Below are 15,862 nucleotides of genomic sequence, written 5' to 3'. Positions count from 1 at the left end.
GCATGTTTTATTATGAACGGCTGTAGATGGAAAGTCGCAAGTGCATCACTTCTGCCGTATGTTCTTCGGTTTCCGCTTCTTGAACGTCACCGCGGGTACGTCTTGAGCTTCTGACGACTCGACCGCGCTGGCGCCCTCCTCTGTCTTGAGAGCAGGCTTCTCGGCCTTCGGGCTGGGATCTGTCGGGACCTCTGCCAGTGGCGGCACGCCTTCCTCTGATGGCTCCTTCTTGACCATAGAAGGCTCCGGATCTTCTTGTTTGACCGCCGCAGTTTCAGCCGTAGGCTCAACATGCTCTTCTTTCTTCACCGTGTCTTCTTCCTGCTTCTTGACGACAAGGCCCCCACTTAGTAAGGCATCCAGCTCTGCATTGTCACCATCCCCTGCGGCCGTCCTGGAGTCCCGGCCCCAGCGTCTTGGCTTCTTGAAGAGCCCCTTGATAGCATTCTCCTCTTCAATCTCCTCGTCTGTGCGCTCGCGCTTGTGTACGCCGCGTGCCGAAGCGCCCGGTGTGTCCCCGTCCGCTGGCGGGTCGGTGACGATCGTGGTGGACGTCACCTGCCAGTCGCCCGCCATGGCCAGGTCCTTCCTGAACTCGTCGGGGAGGCTGACTCCGAGTGAGTCGAGCTGCTCGGCCTGGCGCTTGCGCTCTGTTTCCGACAGCGGGCCGCCTCCACCTGCTCCTCCTCCGGAACTGGCTCCCGCCCCGGCCCCGGGCCTCGATCTTGAGGAAGGGCCAGCATGCGTCGACGTAGATCCTGAGCCATCTGAGGAGACGACACCGTTGAGACGCTCGATCTCCCTCTTGGCGCGCTCCTTCTCCCTCTCTTCCCGCTCGTGGCCCCGGTGTAGGTCCCGCAGGGCACGCTTGACGGCGCCTTGATGCTTCGCGGTTGCCTCGTGGTTCTGCTTCTCGAGTTTGGTGTCGCGGACGTAGACGGAGCAGTGCTTGCACCAGTATCTGGGGGTGGACTTCCAGTATTCGGCCATTTTGGCTGGTGTAGAGGACAAAGCAAAGGAGAGCTGGGCCACAGCCAAGGGGGATGATCAGGATTGAGACCGTAGGACAAACACCGAGGGACTTCCAAGTGGTGATGGGGAGCAAGTGCTTGTGACTCTGCCGGCCGGCAACGATTAGTGGCCAGCCGCTGGTATGGCCACTTTGCGGCAGGCAGTCGACCGACGACTTACGTAAGATAACTTCCACAGAGGTGTAACTGTTTGCAGCTTGTGAATCTCGAGCACGCGTTGCTCAGCACAAACACCACCATCATGTTGCTCTCAGTCGTTTTCATCACCACAAGCATCACGATGCTGACCATTCACAATCAGGACCAGGCAGGCTGATTTGTGCACTTGATGTGTTTCTTTGTTCGGCCTGGCCTATGTACAGGGGCATGTACCCTCTATTACGACCCTGTGGGAGACAAAGCAGCCGAGTCCGGGCTCAAACCACCGCAAGATGCGATGCCAGAGCAGGAAGACGCCCCTCAACCAAGAGCAGCATCCTCAGCCAGCCGACGTCCCACGACCTTCCCAACCCCGTCATTATGGGGGGTCACCATGCCCTGCGATGCGATGGCGTTCAGTCATTTCCGATCTCACCCTGGAACTAAAGTCCGAAACAGTGGACGGGTATTAAAACCATGAACCCCATATGCGTGTCCAAATGCAGAGAAACAGAAACGCGACCCTGAGAAATCATTACATGCCACCGAAACCAGGTGGTCGTCGTTGAACTATGCTTTCATTGACCCGAAAGCGAAATGCAGCCTTTCCGACAGCCAACTCCTTCCTGGACCAAAGCAGCTTGCAAGTCCCTGCAGGACAGCAACGGCAGCCAGCGAGGGCCGTCATCGCATCCGCACTGGGAGCATAGCCCTGCATGTGTTGTCGCAATTGTTCGAGGAGCTGGGAATGCAAGCTCAAATCCGGGTTGAATGCAAATGGTGAGAAAGTGGCGGGGGAGCATCGCCTAGAGGAACGCAACAGCGCCAATGACGCCGATGACGAGGGCGCCCATGGAAGCCGCCCGGACAGTGGCACCGCCGCCGGTCGCCGGGGCAGAAGTGGCCGGGCTCGAGGCCGGGGACGTGCCGGAAGCTCCACCTCCCGAGGAGGCGGTGGTGGATAGCGTGGTGCCAGGCGATGCGGGCTGGGTCTCGGAAGGCAGGGCGACACTGCTGCCCGACTCGGCGGGTGCGCTGCCGGCGGGGGCACTGCCGGCGGGGGCACTGCCAGCGGGGGCACTGCCAGCAGGAGCAGAGGGGGTTACCTCAGGTGGCGCCGGGGCGTTCGTCACAGTAGGAACGGAAGCGGGAGGGGTAACCTGGATTTGGCCGTCAGACTGCTGCGACACGGGCACTGGGGTCGATGTCGCCACAGGCGTCGTGGTGATGCTAGCACACGGTGTGGTGCCGACCTGGAGCTGGCCTTGGGTTGTCGTCAGCAAGTGATCCGACAAGACCGGGAGACTGGTTCGAATTCAACTTACCGTCCGCGATCTGAGAGACCTGGCAAAGCGGGACTCCAGTCGTGGTCGTTCGAACTTGGGGCTGTCCGTCGCTGAGGGCGGAGACGATAGTTGTGGTCACGATCTCCGTTCCGACGACCTGTCCATCACCAGCCTCGCCGGCGTTGCCACCACACTCCATGATGAGGATCTCAACGGGAGAACACTGAGGTGCCCAAGAGCGGTCGTAGAGGTTGAAAAAGTCGCCGCTCGCACACTCATAGAAAACAGCCGAGCCGCCGAGCGCGAGGGAGCCGTTTCCACACGCGGAGAAACCAGCAGTGAAGATAGCGCCAGTCTGGGCAGGCTGGTCAAACTGGAACTGGTAGTTTGCGGCGATGTAACCGGTGCGGGACTGAGAGTCCTTGAGGACTCCGTTCTCGAGGGTAGCAACCAGAATGCCGTCGGTGGAGCAGTCATTGCGCTTCTGTTCGAAACGGTCAGCCACATCACTTGGCCGGGATGGTTGCCACTTGGCGGCGGGGCCCACGCCACCAAGGGCAGCACGACACAGCAAGGAAAGAAAGCAAGCAGGAGGACAACAGCAAACTGGCTGGGATTCATCTGGAAGCAGCCAAGCGGCATGGCAGCCACCATGAGAAAGAGGGGAGCTATCTTGGCGAGGCAGGCGGGCGCTGGGCTGCGGTGTGAAATGTGCTGTGCTGTGCTTCCCTCACCTGTGGGACAAACGACAAACGACAAGGACGAAGAGAAGGTGAGGCGTGCAGGGAACTGCCCATCCCGGGAGTGAACTTACGGCAATGGCGTTGGTATCACGCTTCACGGCACCCTCGACCTTCGCAACCGTGATCTCGAAGGTACCGGGATAGGATGCAACACAGCTAGCTGGTGGGCTTGCCTCAGGAGACATGGCAGAGGTAACGCCCTGTCCGGCGACAAGGGTCGCCAGCAAGGTGAAGGCGAGGACCGTGGAAGAAAACATTGTGATGTTGGTCGTTTGAGAGAAGTGTGGTGTCAAGAACGATGGCACTGGCCAGAGACTGACGAAACGAGAGAAAGATGCTTCTGAGCAGATCAAGAATAGTGCGATGGTGAGGCAGGGTGGAAGTGAAAGAGCGTTGCAGATGAAAAGATTGCAAGTGGGTGGCCCAGGTGGAAGTGGGATGGTTCGGGATGGGAGGTGGTGAAGGAAGGGAGCTGCTGCAACAACAGATGGTTTTCGGGTTTGTGGCTGGCAGGGACCAAACGATGCGATGCGGTGCTAACCAAATTCGGCCGATTACAAAGCGATGGTCCAAGTTTGCAGTATCTTGTGGATCAGTGGGAAAACAAGCAGCAGTCGGTGGTAAGAATTCGGGGGTGGTGACACCGGAAGGGAGGTGAGGTGGTCAAGGTTGCGGATGTTGGTCGAAGGGATGATGGGGGGGGGAGGGGCAAGCTGATATATGAACAACCTGGCAGAAAGCTTCACTTGCAGCACCGCACCACTTCCCTTGAAGAGGAATAGCCACTGCAGGCCAGGTCAAATCTCACGGTTGATCACTATTACGGAGCTAGCAGGACTGCAGAGACACAACAAAAGGAAAAAAGGTGGTCGAATCGAGACATCTGATTCACCAGGTACTTTGCCATGTAGGGCATATCCGAGAGCAGGAGGTAGCTACATGCACACATAAAGACATGGATGAGCAAGAGGGGTACGGTGCACAGCTGTGCACATTGGCTACGAGCAGGCTGGCAGGGTGCGCTTGACGTACCTGGGCGCATGGGGGGGTGTGTGGAAGATCATCCAGCCCCGGCAAAAGAGCTTGCCTCAAGCTATGAACCTTGAAAGGTGGGTGAGGGTTATTTGGGGTGGTTGGGTGGAATGTACCCCTCTGACTGAGGTACATGCAGCTCGGCTGTGGTTGTTATTTGTTGGCCCACCGGCCTAAAACAATCGCCTTGTCTGCAGAAACGAACCATTCGAACTCGCAAAACGGCTGTGGCTTGACCTGGCAGGGCGGGAAATCCGATGTTTGGGGAGCACACCCACACGGCTGGTGACGGCCCAGCCCAGAGCCCTCCCGCCTCGCTCACCACTGTCATGTCAACATCACGATGTGGTGTTGGGAGTGAAGCGCCAGGGGCGGACAGTTCATGGCGAGCTTGTCACACCCTCAGGCTGATGTGAGAAATGACTCGTCTGCGCAGTTGGGGGCCATGACGACACCTACAAAGAAGTGTGCTACAGCCAGCATACGTACGTTGGCTGACCTGTTCGTGGAGTTGTTGTGGAGTTCTGCTTGTGGAGTGCCGCCCTGTGGAGCGGTGGAGCCGTCCATGTGCAGACGACGGGGCTCCACCTGATCTTTGTTTACATCGGGAGTGCCTGGAAATCCCACATCACCACTGGCATGAGCCCATATATATCTAAGATTGAACCAACGGCGGGGACGACCACAGCAAGGAGACGGCCCGGATCGGCAGGGGCGTCAAATCTTGCAGTGGATTGCGACGGCCAATCTTGACAGAATCCAGAAGAGAACAAAGAAGTACATGCTCGGATGCGGTGCAACTGTGGCGCCTTCCCTCGCTCGGGGCCACGGCGGACCCAGGATAGCGAGAGGCGCTCGACGCTGGTCTCAGACCCACCTGGACGCAGAATAGGCTGTCGGAGGTCGAGACACAGGGCGCCGCTTGCTTTACTTGAAGGCGTCCCGCCGACTGCAGGACCGCGGGCGACGGGCTGCAAGATGAAGCGGCTCGTAGCGCAGCCCTAGCTGGCTGCCGCATGGCCAGGAATGGAAGACGGAATGGACAGGACTACAGACGGACGATGCGGGACAAACAATGAGACAGCCAGCCATATGCACAAGTGGCTGGTTGCATGCTGCAGCATCTCCTGTCCTCTGTCTCGCTGCGTCGTTGCCGACCAAGGACAACTCGGGCACCGGCAGCACTTGGGAGCATGCGACCACAGTCCACTTCCAACGTGTCCCGTATCAAGGACATTGCTTGCGAGACCGGTCGCACGGACAGGATCATGGCAACTGGGAAGGGAGGTTTCTGCAGGTCGTATTGACAGGCGGGACAAGGCTTGGGTGAAGTCTAATAAGAAGGCTTGTGGAGCTTATCCATGTCCCGTCCTGGGCGAGGGAAACGAGCCGGACCAGCCGGCCAGCCGGGTCTTTTTATTCATTAGGCTTTTGGCCGTTGACAAGCCCCAGCCTCCTCTGGACTGACAGAAATGCCAGTGACAGCCGCCTGACAGCGTGCAAGTCGGCCAGTGGAGCGAAGTCGCCCCCAATGTGAAACAGCACACGGCATGTACCCTCTGAGGGGAGGTACATGAGGACCACAAGCGCTGGCGCACCCCGCCGCCGAGCTGCAGATCTGGTTTACCGCGGATCCATGAGCAGCACGCCTGCAGGCCTCGTCTTTCTTCTCAGTAGACTACTACCACACACTACGACTCTGCTACTGCACCTGTGCTCCTCCGTCTGCCGCAGGAAGAGGCCGGACATGTGCGTCGTCCAGAGACCATTGCTTTGCTTGCTCTGTTGCCTCGATCCGAGCGCGCTCACTCCCTACCCGGTTGTCAATTTACCAAGGCCACTTATTAGTGCAGAAAGGGGCGAGTCTCTGGACGATTTGTTCCGCGATCTGGCCGTGGTGGGCGGAACTGCGGCCCAGACATGTGTGCACGTCGAGCTCACTCTTGCCCCGAGCAGTTCAAGCAGTGAGCACAGCAGCCGAGAGGCTACCTATCCGGGCCTGGTTATTGGTCAATTAGCCCGCACACGAGCACAGCTGGAGCCAGACTCGCTCTACTGCGCGCGGCGCTGCAGCCTGTCGTGGAGCCGTACCGTCTTACTGCAGGCTCCTCGCGCTGATCCACGTAAGACTACAGGAGACGTCCCAGATGCTGGCACAGGCATGATGCATGATACCGGCGAGGACAAAGTAACGACCACCATCAACTTGGTCGAAAAAGACCGCACCGATTTACCAACACCAACGCGGCCGCTGAAAGATTCTGCAGCGCCGTCCCTCTGCTAGTTTTGCGTTCACGGACCCGAGCACTGCGAGTTCCCACCCAGCACCACTCACTGTCTGTTTTCAGTCAACTTCCTGCCATTTTTTTGCCCCCGATAGCTGAAAGGACCGACTGGCCCCCTGGCACGAGGCACCGGCACGGGCGATCCTTAACGTTAATCCGGCCGTCAGAACGCCATTCCGTGGATCACGACGGCTCAGAATGGAGCTCGATTGTGGATACCTACCGTGCGGTGTGGGCCCCGGGCGATTCTTTCCGCAGCTGCCCAGCCGCCCTGTCGGCTCGCTACTAAGATGACTTACACGACAAGCTTCTGTCAGAACCAGGGCCCAGCGCCAGCCACGGACCCGTCTATCATCAGCCCTCTCGCCGGATCCGTTCCTCAACCGAAATTCACGTCCCCAGACTGCAAACAGGTTTGGGGAGGAACTGGCAGGCGGCAAAGAAGGAACAACGCGATGCTTCATCTCGTCCTGTCGCTCTCTTGCCAGAAGCAGTTTCTCAACAAACATGCACGGCAAGGGCGAAATCCCGCAAAGCCGAATCGGCGATCCGTCTAGTCCTCTCCCACACCACCCCGGTCTTGGCAGGGGCAAGGCACACGCCAACAATACGACATGGCAGCGGGGCACTTCAAACTGGACTCTTAGTTGGCGGCCCCCCTTCGGGGAGGTGTCCGGAAGTCGGTCACCTGGAGAGGCAGCTCCTAAAAGACCATGCCGCCGACCATGGGGAATTTGGCAGTCAGCAGCCGATCGTCGGGTTTCGACACCAATGGAGTTCTGAGCGAGTTGACCAACCTGCCAGGCCTGCCTGCCTGCCAGCACGCTCGAGAGCCAGGTGCTTTCCAAGGACCATGCGGAAAGCCTTCGCGCCACCGTGTGCCCGCATTCTGTATATCCTGCCTGACCAGTTGCACAAGTAGACCAGCAGCCTTGACAAGGTATTCGCCTCACATGCCTGATTGTTATTGTTCTTGTCTTCGGCAAGATGCAGAAACAGTCAATATCCACACTCACAATGCGGGCTTTTGGTACAGAACAAAAGGCTCCTGACACATGCCCGCATTTGGCTCCCGGGTAGAGGGAACTTCGTGATCCGCAACGTTGCGCGGCTTGTGGCCTGCTCTGGATGCAGTCCAGGCTACCAGGCCACGCGCTGCGCTGCGCTGCGCTCGTCGATGAGCGATTTGATCATTTTGACGTCGAGGACCATGTTGGAACGTCGCCAATATGACCGTATTGCTATAGAAAACACCACATAGTCTCTACTCAAGCGAGGTTCCCCATTTCTAGGTCGATCACGAAGTAACATCGGCCCCACGATCCCTACAGCAGGGCCGACCTTCAACCATGGTCAACTGGGCCGGGTGCCACTTACCCCATCTTTGCCCATGCTCACAACTCAGCCGCCCTACGGGACTGAAACACGCCCATCACCCGGGCGGTTGATTTCCTTGGACACAATCTCGCAGCACGCCAACGTTGCATGTGGCTGGGTTGGCTGCGTAGGAGCCCACAGCTTCGCTGGGAAAAGCACCAGTTGGTGGCGCCTACTGAAATCCGAGGTGGAATTACTGCTGTAGCACCCGAAAGGCCACCCGGCCCCGGGCAAGATTGGCGCGGAAATTGATTATCCGGCAGACGAATGAAGCATTCCATTATCTAATTGCAACAACTCGATATTGTTTACATCAAAGAATCTTGTTTTTCACGGGGCAATCTTGTGGGCTGGCAGGCTGTCCGCTGATGGGCACAAAGAAAAAGAAAACATTGCAGAGTGAATCAGGAGCCTCCCGGGGTGCCACACCCACGGGTCCCCTGCCGACTGGTCTCACTCGAATAAACACAGGCAGCCAACAATAAGCCATTTTGGGGATCTGGCAGTAATGAAACGCTGCTTTTCATCCACACCCAAGTTTTCCTTTTCTACAAGTGACAAACTGGCGTGTAATTTAGTGGACCTCGAATTTGACGGCAAGTCTGCCAGATGTTATCCACACCTTCCGCGATGCTATGCATGTTCTTACACGTGTCGGAGAATTTGGTCATAGAAATGATTAGCAAGCCGCTATTCGCTCCGTCAGTGGCACCATTGAATATTTCATGCTGTCACTGGGCATAGTTTCACCTCCATGTCTTGCGGTCCAATGTCCAGCAAATTTTGAGGGATTTGGCTCGACAAGTCCTCTTTTCTTTGTATCTCCTAGGCGATCTACTAGTCCACTTAGGTCCTCCTGTTTCTCAAACTGTTCTCGGTAAACAGAAAAGGTCTCGATCCGTAAAAAGACCTTTTCAAAAAGCCAATTACAAAGGCGCACGCAAAGGCGGGTCCGAGACATTATTTGAAGAAATTTCGGAATGGCCTTGAAGACATGAATTCAAGTGAGGTTGCCTCGAAATCTAGTCAAGCAGACGTTTAATTCAGAATCAAGGCTATGAAAGACAACGATGAATAAGACGAAGTGTCCTAGACAGTTTGTGTCCAAGAGAGAAGCTGTCTCAAAAATGAAAGCTATTACAATTCGTAGACGCTTTACGCCCAATCAAATCATTTGCAAATAGTTTGAATGGGAAGGCTCATTCATGTTCTTGAAGGAGACGGCTCGCACAGATGATCTCGAGGCTGCTTTAGACTCGCCCACTTATCAATGTGAGCATTTCGAGACATGCGCAATGCTTGTCCTGTTGCCTGAAAACCGCTTCCTTCCAGGGTGTGGTATATAAGGTTAAATCACTTAATTATATACGTCCACTACATAACAGAGTGCAAATTTGTGAAGCACGAACTTGTGGATTGTAATTACCAAGTGCTTCCAGCAAAACAGCCAGCTTTCAAAATGGAGTCTGCTGCCCCGAAGAAGAGTAGTGCTGGTGCAACTCCTCCTCAGTGGGAAAAGCCCGACAGGATTCTCAAAGGTGAGTTTTAGCACTCAAATTCTCGTGGTCACCTCTGGTAGCTAGACTGACACATCCAACAGAATGGGCTACACGCACACCGAGATTTCTGTTCCGGGGATTCCATGCCTTTTCTGGAGGTGGGCCAGAAACTTTCGTACGAAACGACATCAGCGGGATAGTTCCTCATCTCTTCGGAGGTGCCAAGCTGCAAACATTGATCAAGAGGTGGTCTCCTACAGCTCGTCTTCGAGAGCTGAGCCCTGGTGAAGCGAGCAAGTTGATCAAAACCCATATGAGAATGCGCCTGGAGCCCACGGCTTTCAGTTCCTGGACTTCTGACTACCAAGCTGCATTGCTGTCTGCCATTGAGGCTCCAAATGGCGACTACAAGCTTTTCGATGACTACCCAGATCTTTCCAAGAGGCACATTGCCATTCTTGATACTGAACTGCTCGGCTCAAACACGATCACGGAAGTGCTACAAATGTCTGCGCTCCACGAAGCAAAACTCGCAGACACGGATCAGCCTTGCAGCTTCCTGGTCTACGGACCCATCGAGGATCCAGCCTTCCGTGCCGTCCCGCTCTCTGATATCTCACACCTTGGTTTCAACCCAAGGGATATCCAAGTCACCTCGAAATGGACAAATGAACTCATCACAGACTGCACACTTCGAGCGAGGCGTGTCGCCGAGAAGTTGTGACACGAGATCAACAAAAAGCCAGACGTCATCGTCGCAGTTCTAGCCGCCGAGTTGAGCAGACAGCGGGCTCCAAGATTCGACATGAAAGTTTCGGACATGTTCAAGTACCGGTGGAGCGATGAAGAAGTTGAGTTGATTGTGAGCTTGGTGAAGAAGGACATTGCCTCTCTGAGGCTCGACCACGGTGGGAAGACGGCACTCGTCAATCGATCGATGTATGTCCATCACTTCCCGCAGCTGCACCTCACAATGAAACTGCTGGAGGCTTTCATGGATGCAGCGTGGAAGAGCAGGTGGGCACTGCCTCCGCAAGGACACTTATATGTACCTTCTCCCTCTCATGGTGAAAAGCGGCCCCGGGAAGGATTACCGGATGACGACAATGACAACGCTCGACACGGGAAAATTCCCGAGATCGTGACCACAAAGACCATGGGAAATCTTTTGATCAAGGATATGACGGGGCCCAAGATTGGTGACATCGAGGAGCCGCCGAGGAGGGCATCGTATTTCATTGAGGCAGGAGCCATTGCTGAAATCATTGCAGATGCCTTGATGAAGAGAATTGCGCGATTGAATCTACTTGATATGGCAAGGGAGGAAACTGGGCAGGAGGGTAATATCACTTGATGCCAATCCAGGATGGAAAACACGAAGTGCAGCTCCGAGCAAGGCACACAAACTCTTGTATTGACCACAGTTGGTTTACCACCATTCAGAAAATTGAGGAACAGCTACGATGATATCCACGTTTCTTCAGGCCAAGTCTACCGAACTACGAACTAGAACAAGGTATCGATTTCCAACTGTGAAATCCACGTATCAAGCATAGAATGATCACTCCATCCAAAAGTCTGGATCATCCTCCCTCCTCGCCTCGCCCCGACCCATTCGTGCCTTGAAATCTGCGTAGGCATTACAAGCCTTCCATGTTGACAGCTTATAATATTCCCAATATTTTCGGTCCATATGTAGTTCAGGGTTTCCCCAGGAGAGGCGGAGACGTGCTCCAAAGATAGGATAGCCCTGCATCTGCGACATGGCCATCTCGGCCTCCTTGCGACGAGGATACTGGACGAAGCCGCACGCCGCCCCCTTCTTCTTCCTCACGTGCATGAGCTCCCCAAATCCTTGGAACCAGGGGTGGAGATCTTCCTCCGTTATGTGGGCATCCAGGCCACCCACGAAGATTGTCGTATTATACCAGTTCGATTGGTGGTGGACGTAGCGCAGCCCGTAGTATCTGCCATTGTGGCTTGGGTACTTACAGTTTTCGTTGCAGGGGCCGGGGGTTTCTGGCGGGTTGGCGCAGCGGGTGTCGATGACCGACCACTCATCTTTGTCCGAGGTGGACTGGTCGGTTGGAGGCTTAGACGATGTAGCCTGGGCCTCAAGAGACGTGTTGGTCTGGACCTCAGCGGATGGGCTGGCAAGATTTTCAGTGGCTGGGCTGGCCCGGTTGGCGGATGTCGAGGTGGCATGAACCTCAGTCGGCGGAGGAGTATGGCCTTTGGAAGACGACTTGGCTTCGTCCCCAGAAGTGTCCTCGGTGGGAGGTCGATAAAGACGATACGGGCTGCACTGAGGATCGTATCCATAGTGCTGATAAAAAGGGTTGTACAAGGGTGGTACCATTTCCTGCTCGGTGTCCACCCGGTCGCCACCGGCTTTTAGACCAAACCAGCCATCTCGTGGGTGTCGAGAAAACCTGGAAATCTCGGAATACTTCTCAGCCGTGAGCAGGAAGGGCAGCAGAGGCTGTGGAAGGACAACGACCCAGCCCCAGGACTTGTCTTCCAGTTGCATTGCATAAATATACATGATCTGGAACTTCCTTTTCGCGACGTGAGTCAAGAGGCGCTGCCTCTCATTCTGTGGTACTCGATCATGAGTTGGGTTGGCGTGTAAGTTGAGAGGTCGGGCTTGATTATGGGGTGAAGGAAGCAGTTGAGGGTGCGATTGTTTCAGTAACTGGAACTCAGAGGTGGGTGTTGCGTTGTCTGTGGGAAGAAGATTGAACTGGTTGAAGAAGTGTCATGTGGGCTTTTCGCTTTTCGGCGTATTTTCCATTTTTATATCAAGAACTCGCCAATTCCTGCAATTTCTGTTTAGACGCGTTGATGAAATGCGATCAATTATCCCAGTAGATTCTGAGGCACAGGGTGATTTCAGCCAACAATTGTATCACTTGTCACTGTACTAGCAATCTAGAGTCGATACATAAATTGAGATAAATAACAATGGCACAGCATCTAGGAGCCGCCAGAGAGGAGCATTAGACGGATCGATGATGGCTTGGTGTCCGCGCGATACCTAATCGTGTTCTTATTTTCTCACTTTCTTCTTTGGATATTTCGCCCTGCAAGCAATCATCGAGTGATTCCTAACTTGTGTTCTTGTGCAAATAATTCTCAAAGGACAACTTTTGCGTGGTGTCTAGTTTGGCAGTGAAATGGCGGTACGCAGACACAACCATACGTTACATAGTAACTGACTGCAAGTCAAACAGCCAAGCTATTTTCAAGTCCTGGTCGATGCCTTTCAATCTTTCAAGCGTACCGACCGCAGGACTGAACGCCTTGGTGGTCGACGCGGTCTAAGCCTCTAGCACAAACCGACGCAAGTAGCCGCCGAACACGGACTTTGGAGATTGGGCGAAATGGAAAACATTTTCTTGCTCACTTAGGAGAGCTCACGGCCACATTATCGTTGAATGGGTGTAGAACTAGACTAACTGGGCATTTCGATGACTTACCAGTCAGTTAGGAAGCCCTGACTTTGCGGGTTCTCTTTCCCGCTCTCATTCTCGCGGACGGCGTCAATCTGGCCTTGCTATCTAGCTTTGGCGTGCCTGTTCCGCAGAGCCACCTGAACAATATTAAATGTGTCTCTACGACTCTAGAACTGATTTCACGCTCAATCATGCTCTGCTTTTAGCAAATCAGAGCAGCATTGTTGGACCTCCCTGCTATCGTTGAAAATGTGTTCGAGGCCACTTGCCGAAATGAAGCTGGAGGTATAATTCAACGGTTGGTCGCGCAGGTCAACTGTTGCACAGAGACTAGGTCATCCCTAGGGTAGAGCAGAGCAATAAACACGCATTCAACATGCCGAATTGGGGTTTCTGACCGAAAGAAGACGCTACGAACAGTCGAGGTCTGCTATCTCGGAGGGTGCAAGGGATTGGAGCTCGGCAATTTGCACGTTCCGAGATGGCTTGCGTTGGCGCAGAGCAATGCTGACGATCTTCAATATTAGGCTCCGGCCGCAACGCATGTCAGCCGCTAGGGATCGAACACTCCCTGCCGAGCCCAGCCCCCTCTTGATAGTGACGATTAGAATGGAGTGATGGTACGCCTGCTCCGCGAAACTCTCTTGTAATGAGTGTTACCTGCGGTTGACCGGGAGCTACTGCATGGGTCATGTCACATCGTCTCTTACCATCTGCTCGTGTGATTCGTCATGTCGGTATTCCCAGGTCACCGCAAACCTTCGTTCCATGTTCTTACTGGTAGTTCAATATACACATATTAGGTGTTTAACCCAGGGCTCCGCGTATCCTCTGCACTCTTTAATGACTTCACCCTCAAATATATCGATCCTCTCAGCGACTCTTGGACGGGGCCTTTGCATGCTTCGTAAACAGCGATGCAGCTTCTTACGGTTGCAATCGGGCTTGTGCTCTGTGTCTCCGTAGATTCCTTTAAGGCGTTGGCCTACAGTACGCCTGGAAAGTACACCGTCGATGGCGTGAGGTCTTCTTAACGTTATCCCGTCCAAAGTATAGCAGACTGACTGGTGTTAATAGTGCAACGCACTCTCGTCCCTGTTCCCGGACGACGTGGCTTACCCCAACTCAACTGCATACATCGCAGAAAACACGTACTGGTCGAACAGACAGGGCGAAGTCAGCCCAGCATGCATTGTCACACCCAGGTCTACGGCCAACGTGAGTGCCATCATCAAGTCCCTGACCGAGCTTCAGGCGCCTTTCACCGTGAAGGCTGGCGGGCACAGTGCTTTCGCCGGTGGCTCCAACATTGATCAGGGGGTCACTATTAACTTACTTCACCTGAACGATATCGTTGTGACCAACAACTCACAGACGGTCTCGGTTGGGTCCGGGAGTCGATGGATTCAAGTGACCGAGGTCCTCGATCCGCTGGGCCTGGGGGTGGTCGGCGGTCGGGTTGCCGACGTCGGGGTTGCCGGCCTCCTCCTTGGAGGCGGTATATCGTACTTCTCTGGGTTCCGAGGCTGGGCCTGTGACAACGTGCAGAACTACGAGGTCGTCCTGTCCTCTGGTGAGATAGTTAACGCGGCCCCCAACGAGAACAAGGACCTGTTCTGGGCGCTTCGGGGCGGCGGCGGGTCTAACTTCGGCATCGTGACCCGCTTCGACCTCGACGTATTCCCACAGGGCGACATCTGGTCCAGCACTGCTATTTATCCTGGTGCCCTAAACACCACCTTGATACCGCTCTTTAAAAACCTCACGACGAATGGGCTCCCGGAGGATCCGCAGGCGCACACTTACTTCATCATGACTTACTCCCCAGAGCTGGGCGGGCACGTTGCGGCCGCCAGTCTTTATCACGCGAAACCCCCTGAGGCCAGTACGACACCGGCGATATTCGCCCCGCTCAAGTCTGCCCCTGGGATTTTATCGGATACAGTTACTGTAGAGAACGTCTCTACAGCGCTCCGTGCGATCGACCAGCCGTACGGGGACCGCCAGACATGGTGGGACACGTCTGTGTTGGTCACGGAATCGGACCTGTTGACGGACGTCGTGCCTCTTTGGGAAGAGGTAGTCTCTACCTTCCTATCAGCCGCTGCTGAGAGCCCCGGACCCAACGGCACAGCTTCGATGGTAACACCATACCTTGTGTTCCAGCCCATACCCCTGAATATCCTCACAGCAATGCAAAAGAACGGCGGAAACGCGCTGGGTCTGAGGCCGAGCGACGGGCCGTTGATGCTGGTGCAACTCACTGTTATCTGGGACGATGCGAATCTGGATGAGCTGATTGAGGGTGAGCTAAGCCAGTTGATCGAAAAGGTCGAGGCTATGGCAGCAGAGAGAGGCGAGTTGAAGGGTTTTGTGTATATGAACTATGCGGGCAGCACCCAGCAGGTCTTGAAGAGATATGGACCGGAAAGCTTTGAGAGGTTGAAGGATGTGGCGAGTCAATACGACCCTGAGGGGCTACTACAGAACTTATGGAAAGGATATTTCCAGCTAGGTGGGGTGGAGTAGACGCAGTCGCCGACTTCACATCATTTGACGTTTTAACATCTTCATATGCTTATGTTGATACATACAAAGTCATAAGCTTCTTCTATTTCAATTGGAATATTCTGCGGAGGGTGGCTAGAAAGGTGGCCGTCCCACGGAATGTGGTGCCGCAAAAGGTTATCGTACAGGAAGCTATACTGTAGGAATCCATCCTGTAAAATGTTATCCTACAGCAGGCTGCCTTCACGATCGCTTGAGATTAACATTTCATCGCATATAAGATAAAGCCAGAAAGCTCTTCTATCCCAAAGTTAGAATATCATATTCTAGTCCTTTCCAAGTGTCACGTCAAAAGAATAAAGAGCAACGCCTCCATGTGACCATGCCAATTTGCTTAAGCATGTGAAATTCACTACATCTTACACATCAGTGGCTTCAGCCACACTGTGTTTTTTTTTTTTTTTAAAAAAAAAAGAAATCAACTGTTTATTAATCTATCTGCTATCTG

The 15,862-nt window shown here is 54.5% G+C and overlaps 5 protein-coding genes across 5 annotated transcripts; 2 read left to right on the top strand and 3 right to left on the bottom strand.

The window, feature by feature from the left end:
• Positions 1–45: 45 nt before the first annotated feature.
• INS49_008793 (uncharacterized protein) lies at positions 46–990 on the bottom strand (the record flags this gene model as incomplete). The annotated part of the gene is made up of 1 exon (XM_043169532.1): positions 46–990. One exon carries the CDS (start codon positions 988–990, stop codon positions 46–48), a length of 945 nt encoding a protein of 314 aa, XP_043027212.1.
• A 985-nt stretch (positions 991–1,975) lies between these two features.
• On the bottom strand, positions 1,976–3,455 carry INS49_008792 (uncharacterized protein; the record flags this gene model as incomplete). Its single annotated transcript, XM_043169531.1, has 3 exons — positions 1,976–2,433; positions 2,495–2,939; positions 3,270–3,455. The coding sequence occupies 3 exons, from the start codon at positions 3,453–3,455 to the stop codon at positions 1,976–1,978; spliced, it is 1,089 nt and encodes a 362-aa protein (XP_043027211.1).
• A 5,896-nt stretch (positions 3,456–9,351) lies between these two features.
• Positions 9,352–10,745, top strand: INS49_008791 (uncharacterized protein; the record flags this gene model as incomplete). Its single annotated transcript, XM_043169530.1, has 3 exons — positions 9,352–9,430; positions 9,493–9,953; positions 10,134–10,745. The coding sequence occupies 3 exons, from the start codon at positions 9,352–9,354 to the stop codon at positions 10,743–10,745; spliced, it is 1,152 nt and encodes a 383-aa protein (XP_043027210.1).
• A 207-nt stretch (positions 10,746–10,952) lies between these two features.
• INS49_008790 (uncharacterized protein) lies at positions 10,953–11,921 on the bottom strand (the record flags this gene model as incomplete). The annotated part of the gene is made up of 1 exon (XM_043169529.1): positions 10,953–11,921. One exon carries the CDS (start codon positions 11,919–11,921, stop codon positions 10,953–10,955), a length of 969 nt encoding a protein of 322 aa, XP_043027209.1.
• Positions 11,922–13,614: 1,693 nt separating this feature from the next.
• INS49_008789 (uncharacterized protein) lies at positions 13,615–15,375 on the top strand (the record flags this gene model as incomplete). The annotated part of the gene is made up of 3 exons (XM_043169528.1): positions 13,615–13,626; positions 13,924–14,166; positions 14,221–15,375. The coding sequence occupies 3 exons, from the start codon at positions 13,615–13,617 to the stop codon at positions 15,373–15,375; spliced, it is 1,410 nt and encodes a 469-aa protein (XP_043027208.1).
• Positions 15,376–15,862: the final 487 nt, after the last annotated feature.

This window comes from Diaporthe citri (assembly GCF_014595645.1).
Source record: "Diaporthe citri strain NFHF-8-4 chromosome Unknown scaffold_3, whole genome shotgun sequence".
Lineage (NCBI taxonomy): Eukaryota > Fungi > Ascomycota > Sordariomycetes > Diaporthales > Diaporthaceae > Diaporthe > Diaporthe citri.
This window is presented reverse-complemented; position numbering and strand designations above follow the sequence as displayed.